Source organism: Eptatretus burgeri, chromosome 11 (assembly GCF_056783735.1).
Source record: "Eptatretus burgeri isolate ZD-2024b chromosome 11, Ebu_testis_v1, whole genome shotgun sequence".
NCBI classification, from domain to species: domain Eukaryota; kingdom Metazoa; phylum Chordata; class Myxini; order Myxiniformes; family Myxinidae; genus Eptatretus; species Eptatretus burgeri.
The window spans coordinates 84,671,413-84,689,267 of record NC_140971.1 but is presented as its reverse complement, the minus strand read 5'-3'; the positions used below and the strand labels follow the sequence as shown (position 1 = coordinate 84,689,267).

The 17,855-nt window shown below is 40.9% G+C and overlaps 1 protein-coding gene across 2 annotated transcripts in view; it reads left to right on the top strand.

Annotated features, from left to right (window-relative positions):
• Positions 1-17,855, top strand: part of LOC147017516 (protogenin-like) — a 125,237-nt gene that overhangs the window by 86,721 nt on the left and 20,661 nt on the right. For both annotated transcript variants that reach the window (XM_085847231.1, XM_085847230.1), the window contains exons 7-11: positions 1,897-2,141; positions 6,697-6,861; positions 11,347-11,676; positions 11,838-12,032; positions 17,276-17,371. In XM_085847231.1, coding sequence (XP_085703357.1) covers positions 1,897-2,141; positions 6,697-6,861; positions 11,347-11,676; positions 11,838-12,032; positions 17,276-17,371 — 1,031 coding nt within the window. The remainder of the gene's footprint in view (positions 1-1,896; positions 2,142-6,696; positions 6,862-11,346; positions 11,677-11,837; positions 12,033-17,275; positions 17,372-17,855) is intronic.

Genomic DNA, 17,855 nt, shown 5'->3' with positions numbered 1-17,855 from the left:
GGGTCTCGAGACCGCACCGACTCCGGCGAACTCTCGCCCCTGAGTCCTCTTCTGCATCTCTGCTCCACTCTGCGACTCGTCCCTCGACCTCCACTCCGAGCTCTGTCCCCTTCGCCGTCCGATCCCCGCAAACACACGACACAGACTCCACGACTTCCGACTCGCACCACTTTCTGCACCCCTTCCTGCACACACGAGCTGCGTTGTGCTCGTGTCATTATAGACTGGGGGAGGAGCTTGTATGCAGATTCGCGGATCAAAACGCGCTTGGAGGCGGGGCCACGCCACCTGATGTTCAGCCATTGGTCGGGCAAAAAGGGGCGTGAGCCTCTCCTGATCCGTTTTCGTCTCCTAAAAGGAAAGCATTCACAGCGGGTTCGGAGGCGGGGCCATGCCACCCGATGCTCAGTTATTGGATGGAAGAAAAGGGGCGTGAGGCCTTCCTGATCCGCTTCTCTTCTCCCGGAAAGGCATCCATTTGCACTCGCAGCTCGACGCGTTTGGCAAGAATCACCGAATGGGCCCTGGACAGCACGGCGTTCGGTGTTGACAGGTGGTGTGGTTGTTGGTTGTGGAAGGAGAAAGGCGAAGGTGGTGGGTGGTTTGCTGTGGTGGTTTGGTTGTTGGCGGGCGTCGTTTGGGAATGGCGGTGAAGCGATGTTTGCGGGATGGTGTTGTGGAGGTAAAGAGGCGAAGGTGGTGGTGTTTGAGTTGTTGGCGGCTTAATGGTCCAAAATAACGATAGAGAAAGAAAAATGGCTAACTCAAAGCGTCGCAGCCCAGATGAATCACACATATTCCCTCTAAACAACAGGTGTGGACTAACTACACATGAACTTAGCATCAGAACTGATCTAAGGACCCTTTATGGTGTATTGCGAATTTCCACAGCCGAAACAATATTTATACAGTATATATATATATATATATATATATATATATATATATATATATATATATATATATATATATATATATATATATATATACATATATATGTATACACACACACACACACACTATATATATATATTTTATATATATATATATATATATATATATATATATATATATATATTCAATTTGATGTGCCATACTCTCGACAGAGCGTTGGTTTCTTGACAAGGGTTATCCTGAGTGGTTTGCCATTGCCTTCCCAACATTGTCCATGTGCTATCCTTTAAATGCTGAGGAAGCAAGCAAGGAAGCAGCACGTACCATTTTTTTTATTATTTGGTATGATTCAGCGGAGATATGACTCGGCTGACCTCCTTGACTCAGAGTTAATGCTCTCACCATTTTGCCACCGAGTCTGGTTTCATATATATTCACAACATTAAAATTAAATAATGACAAAATGTTTGATTCACAATCTGGTGATGTATCACGGAGGTACAAACAAACTGCCAAGCATATTTTTGTTATTATATAGATTGTACAGTATTTCTCAGATACATATATATATATATATATATATATATATATATATATATATATATATATATATATATATATATATATATATATATATATATATATATATATATTTTCCCAGAGAGAGATCATTCATAAAAGTTCCTCACTTTACAAACTACCCACAATTATGAGATAATTCAATATCTGGAAGTAACTGGAAATCTCTCAAACCCTTGTGGTCTTTCTACACAGGTCCCATTTTTATTTACTACCTTTAGAATAAACATCTTGCCTCACCAAACATTACTTTCATATATAATACACAATTTGTTTCGTTCATCGGTACACAAGCGTGAACATTGCACTGTACTAATGCACCGCATAACAGACACTTCAATATTTTGTGGCACCCCCACAACTTCCTGGTTGACCAAATATTCTTGAAATTATTATGGCACACATCTCATCACCCTCCAACAGCCTCGTGATTACACAGCTCATCGCAGAAGACGAAGGCTTGTACTCCTGCACAGCAGTCAACTCCGCTGGTTCGGAGACGTCAGTGGCACGCCTGGCTGTCGTGGTTTCTGGAGAAAGGCCAGGCGCTCCTCGTGCAGTTCAAGCTCATCCTGTCTCAAGCTCAGCCATCAGGCTTACATGGGAGCGACCCATTGCCAATGGTCATCGTGTGATCGCGTACTCCCTCCACTTTATGCGTGCAGAAGGTACTTCAGGTCAAGCACTATTTGGAAAATTAAAGCATAAGATTTGTGAATCAAAACAATTTATCAAATTAAATTTAAAATATTATTGGTTTAGATACGGTGGTTGTTTTTACTCCTGTCTGTCTGTTATATGTGAACAGGATGTCTCAAACAGTTGTGGAATTTTTAATATATATATATATATATATATATATATATATATATATATATGTATATATCACGATATCTCAAGGAGTTATGGACGGATTCGGACGAATTTTGGTGGACAGGTTGGGTGTGTGACACAGAAGAATTGATTCAATTTTGATGAAGATCCGAATCCAGTTCCAGATCCGAGAATTTTCTTAAGTGACATGGATAAACCAACATATAACACGGTATCTCAAAAAGTTGTGGACAGATTTGGACGAAACTTGGTGGAAAATTTGGGTGTGTGAGAAGGACAAGTTATGCCAAAACTTGGTGGTCAGTTGGTTGGATGACGAGAACAAGCCGATTTGATTTTGGTTCAGGTGCGGATGTGTCGATCCGTCCTGTCGGTTGGATACAAAAGGTAAACTGTTCAGCCAACTGGCGGAGGTATGCACTCTCTCGAGTGCCGTTCTAGTTGTTTATGGTATTCCTCAGTCAGCTATATTTAGTTGGCCAAAATAACATTCCTTGGTCGACCCCACAAGAAAGTGGAAATAATTGGGAATGTTAATGAAGAAGTGGAAGAGGAAGAATAATTTGAAAAGTGGAAACAATTGCGAATGTTAATTAAGAATTTGAATAAGTAGAAGAATTTGCTTAACAAATACTGTTGCATCCAATTGTTTGCAGTGAATTGTTGTGAATGAAAACATTTGATGTTTATATGGAAAAAATTGTTTTTCATTTCAATAACATACCGCCACGCAAATATGGATATAACCATTGTGCCATATTTGGCCACGTCTGTATGACATCATCAGTGTCACATTTGTCAATTGGAAGAAAACGGAAAGTGTGCTTCAGCCTGTACATTTACTTGTTTTTGTTTTTTTTTAATTTAGGATATGTCTATTGGATCTTTTCTCGTACAAAACTTCATGATGGCTCGGGGATAATTGAACTCTCTTTTTTCAGTTTTAGCAACTGATGATGCCATGACCCATAACGTAATCCTCTATAATGAGGGGCATTTTTGTTTCAATACCAAATCGAGAGGAGACATTTTCTTGCTCGCTATATGACGCAAAACACAAACTGCATGGATTTGTCAACTTTTTACATTGAAATATTTTGGCTCATGGAAAAGGCAGATGACAGAGGGTAAAAGGGAACAAATTGCCAGTGATGCAATAGGGCAGCTTGTTGTACACAAGCAAGAGAATGAGCAAACAGTCAACACTGTCAGATTTATCTCGACACTGTCAGTTTTGGTTGTGTGTGTTTTTATTGCTTTATTTTACACGGTGCGTAAGTTTGATGCACTGGATGAAACACCTTTATGGTATACAGGGTGGCCATAAAATCTGGAAACAGATAATACGATGCCATTCTGTTGGATGATAATTTCCCGAACTGGATTGGACGACGTGGCCCTGTGGAGTGGACTGCACGCATGCCAGATCTGAACCCCCTTGATTACTTCTTCTGGGGTATGCTGAAGGCGCAGGTTTATTCAGTGAAAATCAGACGCACGAATCAGCTGAGGCAACGCATCACGGATGCATGTGCAGGGATTGATTGAAATGCTGCATTGATGCACCGCGTTCATTGCAATTTTGCACAGCGCGTTGTACTGTGCATTTCTCATGAGGGACAACACATTGAACATGTCATGTAACGCAATGTTAACAAACCATTTATAATGTATATTCACCTATGTTTCCAGACTTTATGGCCACCCTGTATTATCAGAAGCCCGTGGTAAAAATACCACAATATAAAGCCTTGTATTCCTTTACTTGTTGAAAGAGCTCAAAAATGGGAGGTTAAACATATTTCTGAACAACAATTCTTTTTTTCCCCCCCCCCCGAGAGTGATTGAGGCAGCGGTCTGTTGCTTATACACCACCCGGGTTCAACTTGTTTTTGTTTTTTTGTGTCATTGAAAAAATTATAATTTTCCCTTAGGTTTGAATTCATTTGAAACAACTTTTACGTAATCGTTTTTTTTTTTTTTTCTCTCTCTCTCTCTCTCTCTCTCTCTCTCTCTCTCTCTCTCTCTCTCTCTCTCTCTCTCTCTCTCTCTCTCTCTCTCTCTCTCTCTCTCTCTCTCTCTCTCTCTCTCTCTCTCTCTCTCTCTCTCTCTCTCTCTCTCTCTCTCTCTCTCTCTCTCTCTCTCTCTCTCTCTCTCTCTCTCTCTCTCTCTCTCTCTCTCTCTCTCTCTCTCTCTCTGGAGCATTTCTTTGTTTCAGGGTGGGACGGCGATGGATAGACAGCGTAAGGCTATATTATATATCGATGCTGCACACATTAAATCAAGCAACAGGTAACGGGATACTGAGAGAAGAATGTCGATCAGAGAGGCGAGTGCGTTTAATGATTTTGAAGGACTAGTAAACCCACTCCCTCCAGGAGTGGCAGGAAGGGTCATGTTGTTGTTCTTTCTGCAGTATATAGATTACAGTAGATCTAGGCTTTTTAATTAGTCTGTGACAGACGCGATAAGCATAGAATGCTTCAAGAATGTCAGGATTCCTCCAAATTTATTTCAGTTCAGCTTTCAACAACAGATGTTGTTTAAACCCTTTCTGTCTGTTTGTTTGTGAACAGGATATCTCAAAAAGGTGTCGATGGATCTGGATGAAATTTTGTGGACGGGTTGGGTGTGTGACAAGGACGAACAGATTAGATTTGGGTGAAGATCCGGATCCGGATCCAGTTGCGAGAATTTTTTTAAGTGATTCTTCACCATTGAGAGATTTGGTGAAACCGATAGATAGCACGATATCTCAAAAAGTTGTGGACGGATTTGGACGAAACTTGGTGGACATGTTGGGTGTGTGGCAAGGACGAATCGGTTAGATTTTGGTGAAGATCCGAATCCGGATCTGGATACGAGAATTATTTAATTTTTCAAGTGATACTTCACCATTGAGAGATAGATCCAAAAACGATATATAGCATGATATCTCAAAAATGTATTGGGCCCAATATGTCCTCGTGGACCAGGCATTGCCTGCTGGAGGTATTCGCTCGACCGATTTGTTTTATAGTTATTATAGTTATTACTTTTGTTATTCGAAGCGGCCTTGGAAAAATGCCATGATTAGCTATGTTAAAACGAATATACACCTTAACATGGATTTTGCCTAAGGAGGTGAAAAACCCCCTTGGGGAGGGGGAATGAAGTTGCACCCCATGTCTATCATGTGATCATTAGTCCTCCTGTCAAGTTTGGTTGAGATTGGATAAGTAATGACCCGATGTATTGTTGTCAGAGAGACAGACAGTAAGACAGACACCGAATTGCATATCTGGTGTGATAGGGGAGGGTGTTAAGGTCGTTTTCCATGGAAACATTGTCGTTGAAATAAAGGGGAAAGTAAAAGCAGATATTATTCATTTTGTGCTTTATTTTCCCCACTTACTTTATTCCTTTTCACTCCACTAAAACTCTTCACTGAAAAATAACATGTAATGGTTTAAACATGGAAACCGAAATGTGCCGCTGTTCATAATATTTTAAATAACTTCCTCCATTGCTTCCATAACAGCAGAGGACATTTGATAGCAGCTGTTACACAAAGAAAAGGCAACATTTCGCATGCGTCCAACAATACCCCAGCTTCACGTCTAAGATTTCCAAACAGTTCCTGCATATGATGCCAGTTTTCCCAGACAGGGGATTAAAGGCTGTATGTTTGAGCAACCCCCTCACGTGCTGCTGTAATGCTCTTTTAATTGGCTCTGATCAATGCAGGCCCTAGTCCCTTTCATGTTGGCCTAATCATGACTCCAACTCAATTTGCAAAGGCCTTGGATTGAAAGAGCAACATCAATAAAGTGTGAAACCTGCCAGTTAACTCCTGCTCATTGTTGAGGACTGTCAATGATTGCATGATAAAGCATTTTTGGAAAAAGCACACATTCCCTCCTTTGGGAATGAGAACATGTGGAAGCTGGAAAATGTACGAATGCATTAATTATTCAATGATAATTACACCATACGATTGATGTTTATTGAGGTAAATGGAGGATCAAGCTGACTGATCTTCCATTGGAAGCTCATGATTTTTTTTGGAGTCCCATGTCACCACAATAGCAGTTATAAACCAAGAAAGGTCCAAATACTGAAAGGGTAGATCTATCACTTGAACCATTGAGGAAAATTTGTGAATGTCTTGGACAAAAGGCTTACTCCTGTGAAGATATCATGGAATATTTACCATCCTTATTGTGGACAGGACAGCTAACTTAACATCCTTTCCAAAGCACATTATTCTGGCATTGCACCAGATGGCAATTTTAGTACGATGTAATACCATTGGGAATCCAAGCAGCTTCGATGTAAGCATAGCACTGGAATATCTTGCTCCTCGGGAATCAGATTCACCTTGTAATTATCAGCCGTTCTTCTTTTCAGGTCTCAATAACGAGGAGTATCAAGCAGTGATTGGCAACGAGACGGTGCAGTATCTGGTCGAAGATTTGGAACCTGCTACAAACTATACCTTCTATCTGGTGGCCTACATGCCACTTGGAGCTAGCCAGATGTCTGAACACATCACTCAGCATACGCTCGAAGATGGTGAGATATAATGGTTAACCTTTCGTTGCTCAATAATTGTCTTCTTGAAAAGTTTCGCCATTATTCACTTGCTTTGTACCTTCAGCTTATTATGCCTTTGTCGTTAGGTGATCATTATTGGAAAAGTACAAAGGGACTTGCTCATCCCTTGTTTTCATATCATATTGCGCAGTGTAATGTGCAACACTTTACAAGTGATAATATATTTTTTATTTTTTTTTGAACAAATGTACATGTCTAAGTATGATTGATGATTTATATTTTTTTTGCTCCAAACTTGCAATCAGCTCGGCTGGAGACATATTTTGGGAGCTATCAATCCGTGCTTCCACCCGTCTGTCCAGAGCCCTTACTCAAAAATTACTGGACACATTTCTTTCATATTTGGCACATGTATGCAATAATATCTGGGCATGAGGCAGGGAGAATGATTTTTGGGATCGGAGACGATTTTGAATTTTGGAAATAAAAAAAATCTTTTTACGGGAGAGAATAGTACATGATTGTATCTATTTTCATGAACCATTATTTATTTGTACACTTTACCATCTCCATGACCAATATACCACCCTGAATTATTTATTTATGTGTTTCACTTTACCATTTCCATCACCGACATACCACCTCAAATTATATATACTGCAACTGACGTACCACCTTGAATTAATTATTTATTTATCTCCACTTTATCATCTTCACTATCTGCATATTAATTTATTTCAATGTAAAATGTACACAATCCACAAGGCCCAACCCTCTCTTTCTGTCTGAAGTGAATGTTGAACCATGGTGCAAATGTGTGTATCCCCATCCACAATGATGTTAACCCATGCCCAATGTTTGTTTAAAAGTAACCATGCCAGCTGGACAATGACTACTCTTGAAGAAACAGATGGATATTATGAATTGAGCACCAAACTCTCCTTCGCCAAACTCAAACTTCTTCAAAGAGGAGGTTTTGTTCCATTTGTGTTTGGAATATAATGTGAAGTGCGAACCAAATGCATCATGGGATTGGCAAATGTTTCTTTCATCCACACTTGTTTATGGTTGTACAGTATCGTGCTGGTGTAGTCCTGCGGAGACTGTAGACCGTTTGTATGTTAACATCCATGCTAAATATGCAATATAAATATTTTGATGCAATTTGTTCGATTCCCGACGGAGCATCCAAACCAAAACAACACCTTAATGTTGTTCTTGCATCATAAATACATGATTCCAACCGACATGAAAACATTATTTTTGTAGTCTTTTAAAAATTCCTATGAAATTTGTTGTTGAATAAAATAGGTTTAAAATTTTTTAAAGCAAATTAACAACATAAATGTGTAAATTCTCCAAACAAACGTCGTATGGATGCAATGTTTTCCGATAATTTTTTTGTGATGTTTTTAAAACCGTACAAATTAATATTTTCAGAACATTTCGCAACAACCCTGTTCAAATATTGTGAAAATGTTTTGTCATACCTGTGATCGAGCTTTCAACGTGGAGGCGGTAGCCAAGCTCTGCCCCTCTCCTTGCCAAAGGAGACACCGACACATGATGCTGCTCACCCAAAGCACCATTATTTCATTGTTTTTTTTTTTTTACATTCGTTGATTAAGAATTGAAAGTTCTTATTGTGACATTGACCTTCCACATGTGAAAGTAATACGGTGCAGTAATTTTCAGGGAAATTGGCTTTGGGGTTTGGAAATTGGCTTACATATGTTGTTGTTCATCTTTCGGCTGCTCCCGTTAGGGGTCGCCACAGCGGATCATCCGTTATGATCCGCATACTGATTTGGCACAGGTTTTACGCCGGATGCCCTTCCTGACGCAACCCTGGTCGCCTCTTACGACACAGGGATCAGGATTTGGGTTTCGCCATGATTCCAGGCTGCTCTACACCCTGCCCAGTGCAGAGCCCCCGTCCTCAAGCGATCCTCCAACCCAAGCCTCCGAGTAGCCAGATTACAGGCGCACGCCACTACGCCCGGTGGAAATTGGCTTACATATACAGGATATATATATATATATATATATATATATATATATATATATATATATTCTTCAGCTGGAAGAGCATGGGAGGTGTCAATTTATTTATAGAATTCTAACCACCTGGGTTTAGTTGATTAGGTGAGAGCTGATTGGCTCTTCCCTCCATTCACAGGTGAGAGTCGTGGGTGGGAACAGTGCTGGATTAAGCCTTGGCTGGCCCAAAGGCACATTTTGAAATTTTAGAGAATGGACTGAAAATTTTAAATTAGATCTTGGGCTCATGGAAATGGACCCCAGACAAAAGATGAACTGATTCAAGAACAAAATATTTAAAACAAAAAAAGACAAATATTTAATGTGAAAATAATTTTTGGCCCGAATTTTTAGCTGGCCCTAAGGCACATGCCTTGTCTGCCTAATGGTTAATCCAGCACTGGGTGGTTGGGTACACGAACAACACGCATTCCTGAAAAGTAGTTCTTAAATCGAAAGCTCATAAATCGGGAGTGATTTTCACATCGATATAATGATATAGTGGGAGGATGTATTCCCCCCCAAAAAAATTTCACCCCAAAATTCAATAACAATGGAGAAAATATTAAGAAATGTACAGTAATGATACTAATAATAATAAGTGACACGAACGTCACTTTCAATCTATGCAAGCGATGGTGCCTTTTAAAATGTGAAAACCACCTTTCACTCACACCAAAAGTCTCCATCGTGGAACTTTCATCATCACTGCACTTTAAGTCTTTCAAAAGGCTCTTGGCCTTTTCATTTAATAGTGACCATCGGGTTAACTTGAACATTTTTTTCGAGTTTGGCTTTCAATCCAAACATTTCGCAAGCGCTCCATATTTTTCCATGACAGAGCTTCATGTTTTGGTGAATTTCACTGCACTGGAAGGTGTCACATATTGAGCACGTACCATGTTGTTTTCTTTGTTCTTGCGTTTCCAGATGACCGTTGTATTCACAAAGCAAAAATCACATGCACTATCCGTAAGGCAGGAACAAGCATCAAATCTTCTTAGAATTTCTCATTTACTTTCTCACGATACCATTTTCATATCTTTCTTTCCACTCCTATCACTTCCTTGAGCACTTATCTTCTTTTTATGAGCCATAGTTATGGATGAATACAGTGCAGTGCCATGCTGTAATGTACATTAACTTTTGAGTAAATAAAATGCATTTTAACACTGTACTTCAGCACAAATGTGATGACATAGCCACAGAGGAGAGAATGAGGGAAGCGACGATCTGACATCATCCCTGATGTGAGTGCCGCTGTACCATTTTGCAGTGAGATGTGTGTTTTAAATTACACAATCAAAATTTTTGGACCAAAACATCATGAGGTCGTGTTTTGAATTTGTTGTTGAAAACTTAGTTGACTGAAGTTGAACAAAAGTTCGTAATGCCACGATTTGAGGTCATAAATCGAATTTTTGGTCTCAAAAGTTTTGGTTTGTAAGATTGAAGGTTTGTAAATCGGAGGTTAATAAATCGGGGATATTACTGTTTTAAAAATGAAATTGGTTCGATTCCCACAAATAATAGAACGACGCAGAGGTGCAATGCAAGCTTCACCTCACTCCCCACCGATGGGGGATTCTGACATATGATACTCCATTAGCAAGAGCACCGTTATTCCAGGTTTTTCCATTAGTTTGATGAAAAATTGAAAGTTTTTATTATGACGTTGACCTTCCTCGTGTTGACAATAATACGGTGCAGCAAATTTCAGGGAAGTTGGTCAAGAGGTTTGGAAATGTTTAAGGAACAAACAACCAGACTCGCATATGGATATAAGTATATAAATGGATCACACTAAGTTTCTCAAAATTCAGTTTCAAAGTGACGTTTCACAAAAGTCAAATCCGATGCAGGTCTTGTCACCGACTGGTGATGATGGTATTACTATTGATCTCAAGGGCATCAGGATAGTTCAATTTGTAGTTTGGTTGAGTTTTTTTTGGTGTGGACAGGCATGTCCCTGGTGTTGTACCAACGGGATTGCACCGCAATTAAAAGCATGATTCCTGACTGGGAGCATCAATCAGCTGTATTACCTGCATTTATATCAATATTATAGATCCACTGCTGTGGGATACAGAATCACAGACACAACTGGGTTACAGAGTGACATCCCGTTGAAGAAGTCTCACTAATAAATGCTTGTTAAATGTTTAGATGTCATTAAAGTGGAATTTACAGGTAAGGGCATATGCGTGGGATCTGTCATTTTTGTATCACTTTCAATGATTCACGCTAATTTGAGCTCAAGGTTTAATAAGAGAACATCGATATTTCTCGCATTGTTGTACTTATAACTTTTTTTATTTTATTTTTTTGACGGTTCAACGCATTTTGAAATCTGTAAGGATAAATGTTATCATGCAATTCACACATGAACATGATAAATGTTATTGAACCTCATAGCATGAAGGTTGGTTTCTTCACATTGTCTCCTTTTATTTGTTCCTGCAGTTCCACTGCGGCCTCCAGAGCCCAGTCTCAGTAGCTTCAGTCCCTGGGCCATCCGGGTATCCTGGGGCCAGCTGCCGGGTCGGGTTCGTCGTGGTCACGTCACGGCCTACCGCCTGTGGGTACGACCAGCTGGAAGCAATGCAGCAAGTGGGGAGGACAGGTCAACCGCAAAGATCATTGATGTGCCACCTGAGCATGACAGTTGGCTGGCCAAGGGGCTACAAGAAAACACACTCTACCTTCTGAGGTTTGCTGCAGCCACGCAGGCCGGGTGGGGTGAACCCTCAGGCTGGGTAACCCACCGGACTCCAAAGGTTACCACAGGCCATGGTAAATATTATTATTTTTTCTCCAATATTTTTTTATCCTGCCTCATACTCGAAAATCAGTAAAATTGACGAAAAGGCCGTTTGGCCCTTCGTATATGTTTTGCAGTCTCACGCAATCATTGCATCATACACAAAGCGAAAATGTGATTGTTGTTCACACAGTGCCAATGTCACCGTCTCTCCATTTGGACATTCTCAACTGCACCACCATCCGTGTGACCTGGAAACGGGCTGTTGAGGCAGGACCGGAGGTCAAAGGTTTCCGCCTATTCTACAGAGAACAGGAAAACCCCAGGGATGAGGGACCTATTCTACTTCCAGCTTTGGGCAAACATGCTCATCTCCTCACCAAACTCAGTATGACGAGCATTTCTCACAATGAATCATCAATTGAAATAAGGAAATTGTTCATCTCTTGACTTACCAGATGCATGCAATTGCTCTTACCAACTGGCAACAGAATGTTATGGGTAAAGAATAAATGAGAAAAATAATCATTTCATTTAAAGCTTTTGCCAATGCACAAGGGACTTGTACATACCCTTAAGACCATCTCCTGGAAATAAGTTGCAGCCATAACTAAGGGATAGACCTCCAGTTTCTGCCACAGGATTCTTTAGTCCCTCCAAAACTAAATGTCCTGAAATAATAATATTGGTTAATCATTTGGTTCTCCATGACAAATCTTCACTGCAAAATATGCAGATGCAGTCTCTCTCACTTGGCTTGTATTTTGTCCAGAAGCTGCTTTTTCTGCAATTCTTGAGCGCACTCCACACTTTTCATTCCGGAATTGTTTTGGTTGTTGCCCAAATGCAGTTTGGCTTCATTGGTTTTATGGCTTGTCGCTGTCTGTTAAATAATGTTACAATATTGTCGTGTTGACGGATCGTCGACGCTCGGGTAATTTGGTGCTCATGATGTTTGTTTTTTTTTTCCTGTTCAGATCCTCTTATGAAAGCTTTTGTAAACAACTGTTTTGCTTTCTGTGTATTGGCCTTTTCTATTGCCTCACATTCACTGTCTCGGGAGCCCCCGCTACCCCTAGCCATAACCATATACAGTGTAGTCGATTTCACTGATTGGCATGTAGCCCTTTGTTTTCCATATAAGCAGTATGATATATTTCAGTTTCATCTCTGACCCAGTATTACTTGTGAACTACACAAAAACAAGAGTGGCTCGGTGGTGGACTAAGTAAAGTCTTATGGCATTATGCTCACTAGTGTGGGTTTGATTCACAAGGACACAAGGAAATTAGACTCAGGTGGAGGGGCCATTTGGCCCATCGTGCCTACGCCGCAAAATGACTTCACACGACTCCTGAAGGCATGGATTTCAACACCTAGCAGTGGAGAGGAGTCCTATCCAGGGTTGGTTCTCAGCCACGGAAAGGCACATGAGATGTTGTGGGCAGCCTTTGCGCTGTCAAGATTGAGAGCCTACCTGTCCAACAGCAAAGTTACAATCCAACTGGACACTTGTGCAAAAGAGGTGGTGGATCCTCGACTTGCGCACCGATTGGTGAAATTACCCCTGAGAGAACACGTAAAATCAAGCCAAACGCTTCTAAATCAAAAGGTCGCAATCCTTTTTGACTGGCAACACCAAAACTGATCTCGCGTGGTTTTCAGGCATTCTTGCAGCTCTCAACCCCGTTCGAGCCCTGGGGCAACTGGTTCATCTTCAAGCAAGACAATGCAACACCATTTAATGATCAAGTTGCAAATATCGAAATAATTCCTTGGCCAGACAAAAGGAATCCAGATATTTCAGCCATCAAATACCCTTGAGACAAACAGAAGTAACACGTGTGCTTATGTTAAGATAAATCATCAACTGTGGTTCATGAGATTGGGATGATGTGATTGGGAAGCAGTGTGCCCCTCAGGCACTCATCGGGAAACTTATCAGCAGCATGAAATCAAAGCTGATTACTGGAATTGCCTTCAAAGCAAGAGATTCCCCTGAAGATAACAAAATAGGATTACGAACAGCATAAGATTGTGCAGAAAGTATTTATTTTTTCTTACCTGGAGGTACATCTCAGGTCATACACCTGTTGTACACAGGTGGCTCAGGGGTGTCTTTTTCTTTACAAATAGTTCTCAAGTGTAGGGTATGCTTGCCAATAGATAGGACCATACTCCTTCTGCCTTGATACTATTCTGGTATGTCGCAAGTAGGACATTGCATCGTAGTCTATGCCGTCCTTTGTACTTTTATGACTTTAAAGTGGATGTGTAAGCCAGCTGTTCCATCTGCAAGCACACTTGGATGAAAGACTCCACTCTATCTTTCGAAAATGGCATGCCACTGTGTGCTTGCACCCCAGCAAATTTTAATGTTGCTCCTCTTGTCATCAGTGACATTATAATAGTGTCTTAGTGAGCCTACTGCGCAGTTGAATGTCAATCATCCACAGGATGTATTCACTATATAAATAGGCACAGGTGTTGTAAACTTTGAACGATGACAGGTGATCACCTGATTCTTAAATCTATCTTGGGTCCATTTGCTATTAGACATTGGTTGATAATACATGACGGTCATGTGGGTTCAGGGTTAAAGGTTGAGTAAGTGTTGTTATCTGATTTTCATTTTAATCTCACAAGCTGCACTCTCCGAAGCAGTTTCCTGCGCAAGGAATACACTTGTGGATCTGTCCCTGTCTTTTCATCAGAAGTCTATCACAGGAATTTGGAATTTGTCCAGGGTAACCAGTACTCGATGAACTGATTTTTCTAAAGTCATGACGAGATTTTTTTGGTTTAAATGGTCCTGAATTAAGTGCAAGCAGATGAGACGGGCAGCTTAAGTTTAATAAAAGAGAACTCCTGATGTGTTCCATGTTTACGTTCAACGCAATCGGGTCATCATTCCAGGCTCGGTGACGAATTATATTGCAATTTTGGAAAGACACCTTGAATTTAATAGATTATTATAAGGTGAAAGGTTGTATGATTCAGTCATAGCTGATATTTGTAAAAATAAAAAAACAGACCAACGGGAGGCCAGGCATAGTTATAGTTGTCTCCTCTTTACGCTCCTGGTTTTCTTCTCCTTTTAAATTTGGTCCCAGTATGTTATCACCTATTGCCAAATGGTTGCGCTCACTTTAAGAGCGACCGCGTTGAGACAAGGGGTTGAACGGAGCAATTCAGCTTAGCCAGACACAGGGGCGACGATCAGAGATAAAAAAAAATAATTACAAAGAAAAATAGCAGGACTTGAACGGCACCCTAGGCTTGTGCACCGACGGCCCACAAAAACATTTGGACAAACGGTCCGTCCAGATTAAGCCGACAGGAGCGTTTTGAGCTATTTTGTGGCTTCCTTCCAGTTTGCGTGACCTCTTACCCCCCATACATCTGCGCCCTGTGCTCGCCGTGTGATAAATAGTCTGCGAACACGACGGTGAGAGAAGCTGGAGCTTGGTCAGATCAGGCCGCTTTGCTTCCGAATTGTGCTTTCACCGGGCAGTAGCAGGCCGAGACGTTGAACATATCTATCAGAAGTTCCGTGGTTAGATTTTCGAAGTGAAGCCTTTCTTTGTCACCTGTATGGCTCAAGGGTTTTTTTTTGGGGGGGTTGTTTTTTTTGCTCTTCATTTATATGTAAAGTTGTATTTAATTCTTTGAAACTGAAAAAAAAAATTCACGTTCTTTTATATCACACACACCGATATGATTTTCCCTTTTTTTTTTGCTGAGCAGATTCTGTTTTCACGACGACTACCCGTAGTTTACATAATGAGGAATGCAAGGTCAGGAGTTAGCCGGCCATCTTGTCCCGACAAAGCTCAAAATGGGAGCAAGCTATGAATGACCGGTAGTAAGTTCCATAGCTGTAGCTCCATGGGGCGCCCAAAAAGGTCTGTGGTTTGGGGTTAAAGGTCAGTTTGGTCCTTGTGCCATGATTAATGCACCTCACTTATCTTCCACTATAATGGGAAAGGCACTTGGAGAGTTGGGCACAGTTGCTACTTCTGCCTGGCCTGTATGCCTGAACAAAATTACAGATCTTCCTTCTAATTGCTTCAAGTAGGCCTTGCCGCTGCACTACTCTTTCATTTATTTATTTACTTTTTTGAATTTAAGGCTTTCATTTTTGCTGAAATGCACTTTTACTGATCATTATGTACCCTCTTATTTGTGTGTAATAACAAAAGGAGTCATCTTGAATGACAAAGTAACTTGTGTAATATTGGCCTCGTGAAAATTGCTGTCACACAAGTCAAGGTCCCTGGGTGGCTATCTTCTTCCTTTCATCCATCGAGCCCTTGGGCAACGTGGCCTTCAAGCAATGCATTTCACTGTAATTAACGTGGCACAAAGAAATTGGCAGTACGCTGGATTGACGAGTGGGGTTGAAGGTTGAGGGAGGGACTGCGCAGCGGTAGAATCGATGGTGATGGCATGATTGGGGACCCATGGAGATGAGACCCGCCTTTAAAATTGAGCCTGTGGCAAGTTCGATATCCTCTCGTTGCACTGGCAATTTAAAATCTTGAGAAAGATCACTTCACAGTAATTGTATCAAGGCTGAATGATTTCAGAACGATCACTTTGTTTTACATTGTTCGTGGAACGTTTGGTGATAACTTTCTGGAAGCTATGCTGGCAATGTAAGATAAATAAATAAAGTGCCTGATTTGAACTTTTTTGAGAGAGACTGAGCAAGGAGAAAAAAGGAAATCTATAAATTCTAAACCTCTTTTGAGATGTTAAAAAGCATGCCTTAATTTATCTTGGCCCTTTATCTGGGCTAGCCAGTGCCAGCACAAAAGAGCTTTTGCGATGAGATGAAGCAACCCTTTGGGAGGTTATAGGTCAGAGGTCAGGCCAGAGAGGCTGCTCTGAGTAATACTTCACAGATTCGATGAGAGGCCAGTACAGGGGGAAGGCCCGCGGATGGTTGGAGCAGAGCCAGAGGGCTGACCGCCTCCAAACAATGTTGCTCTGAGAGCATGTGTCTGTTATGGAGGAGGTGCAGCTTCACTAAGCATCCGTGAGTGATACTTGACTGGTGTCTCATGGTTTATTGGCTCGTTATGGGCTACTTCCACTGGGTCTTTGACTGGCCTGCCCAGTGACACCTGTGCTTGAATTGGCAGGGTGGTTCACCACAAACGTCGTGTGCGTGTAGTCGTAGTAGTACACGATGACTTGGATGAAAATATACAACCCGCATTACAAATGATTAGCATATACTGCATTGAAGACGGCTTGATATCACTTTGATCATGTATCACCTTCACTTCAGATTTGAGGACGTGATTTTCTTCGTCATTGAGAGTGAAATCTTCCCAGCTCATAATGGCTTACAGCAGTGGACAATATTATTATTATTATTATTATTATTATTTCACATTCTCTCAATCATCGCATTTACTAAAACTACAATATATTTGTGTAACTATCACTTGCAGTTGCAAATAATAACAGGCCGATTAAACTTTGCAGCACATCCAGTGTGGCTGAAGCAAGGCCATGTCGTGTCTGAGTTTGCCCTGATGAAAGATGATGATGTTGACAGTTTTTGAGAGTGATCAGTGATGTTCCTAAAAAAATGGTACTGACAAACATTTTCGGTTGCAGAACCACTGACGAGCTACCAAATACGTTTGGCAGCCTACAACGACGACGGGGAAGGCTACGAGGCCGATCAGATCGCACGCACTCCCGAGTGTCTTGGTGAGAGGGGAATCCATATTTATCATTCATTAATTTTACTAAGTAAGATCTTCATGCACGAAAGAGTGACCAGAATCGTTTTCGGATTATAATAACAGCACTAGAAAGCATTTGAAAATGCAAAGCCCGTCCGCTTTCTACTCAAACTAAACTTGACGAAAACTACAGTTTAAAAAAATTGTACATTTTATTTATTTGTTTTCTCCATATTCTCGTCATGAAGGTTCGTTGAAGATTTCATGACAAAAGGTCAATTGGTAAATAAAGGTGATGGTATGGACACACTGAGGCTCAATGGTAAATAAAGAAACACGGACGCGATTAAAAATAATGAAAATAATACAACGGGGCATCCTGTGTTTGACGCGCTGTGGCGGGACTAATTAGGGATATTTATAGTTACTACGAGACAATCCGTGAACCTGTTGGGTTCGAGTTGTGACAGCGGTTGATAAAAAAAAATCATTAAAAAACAAACATACAA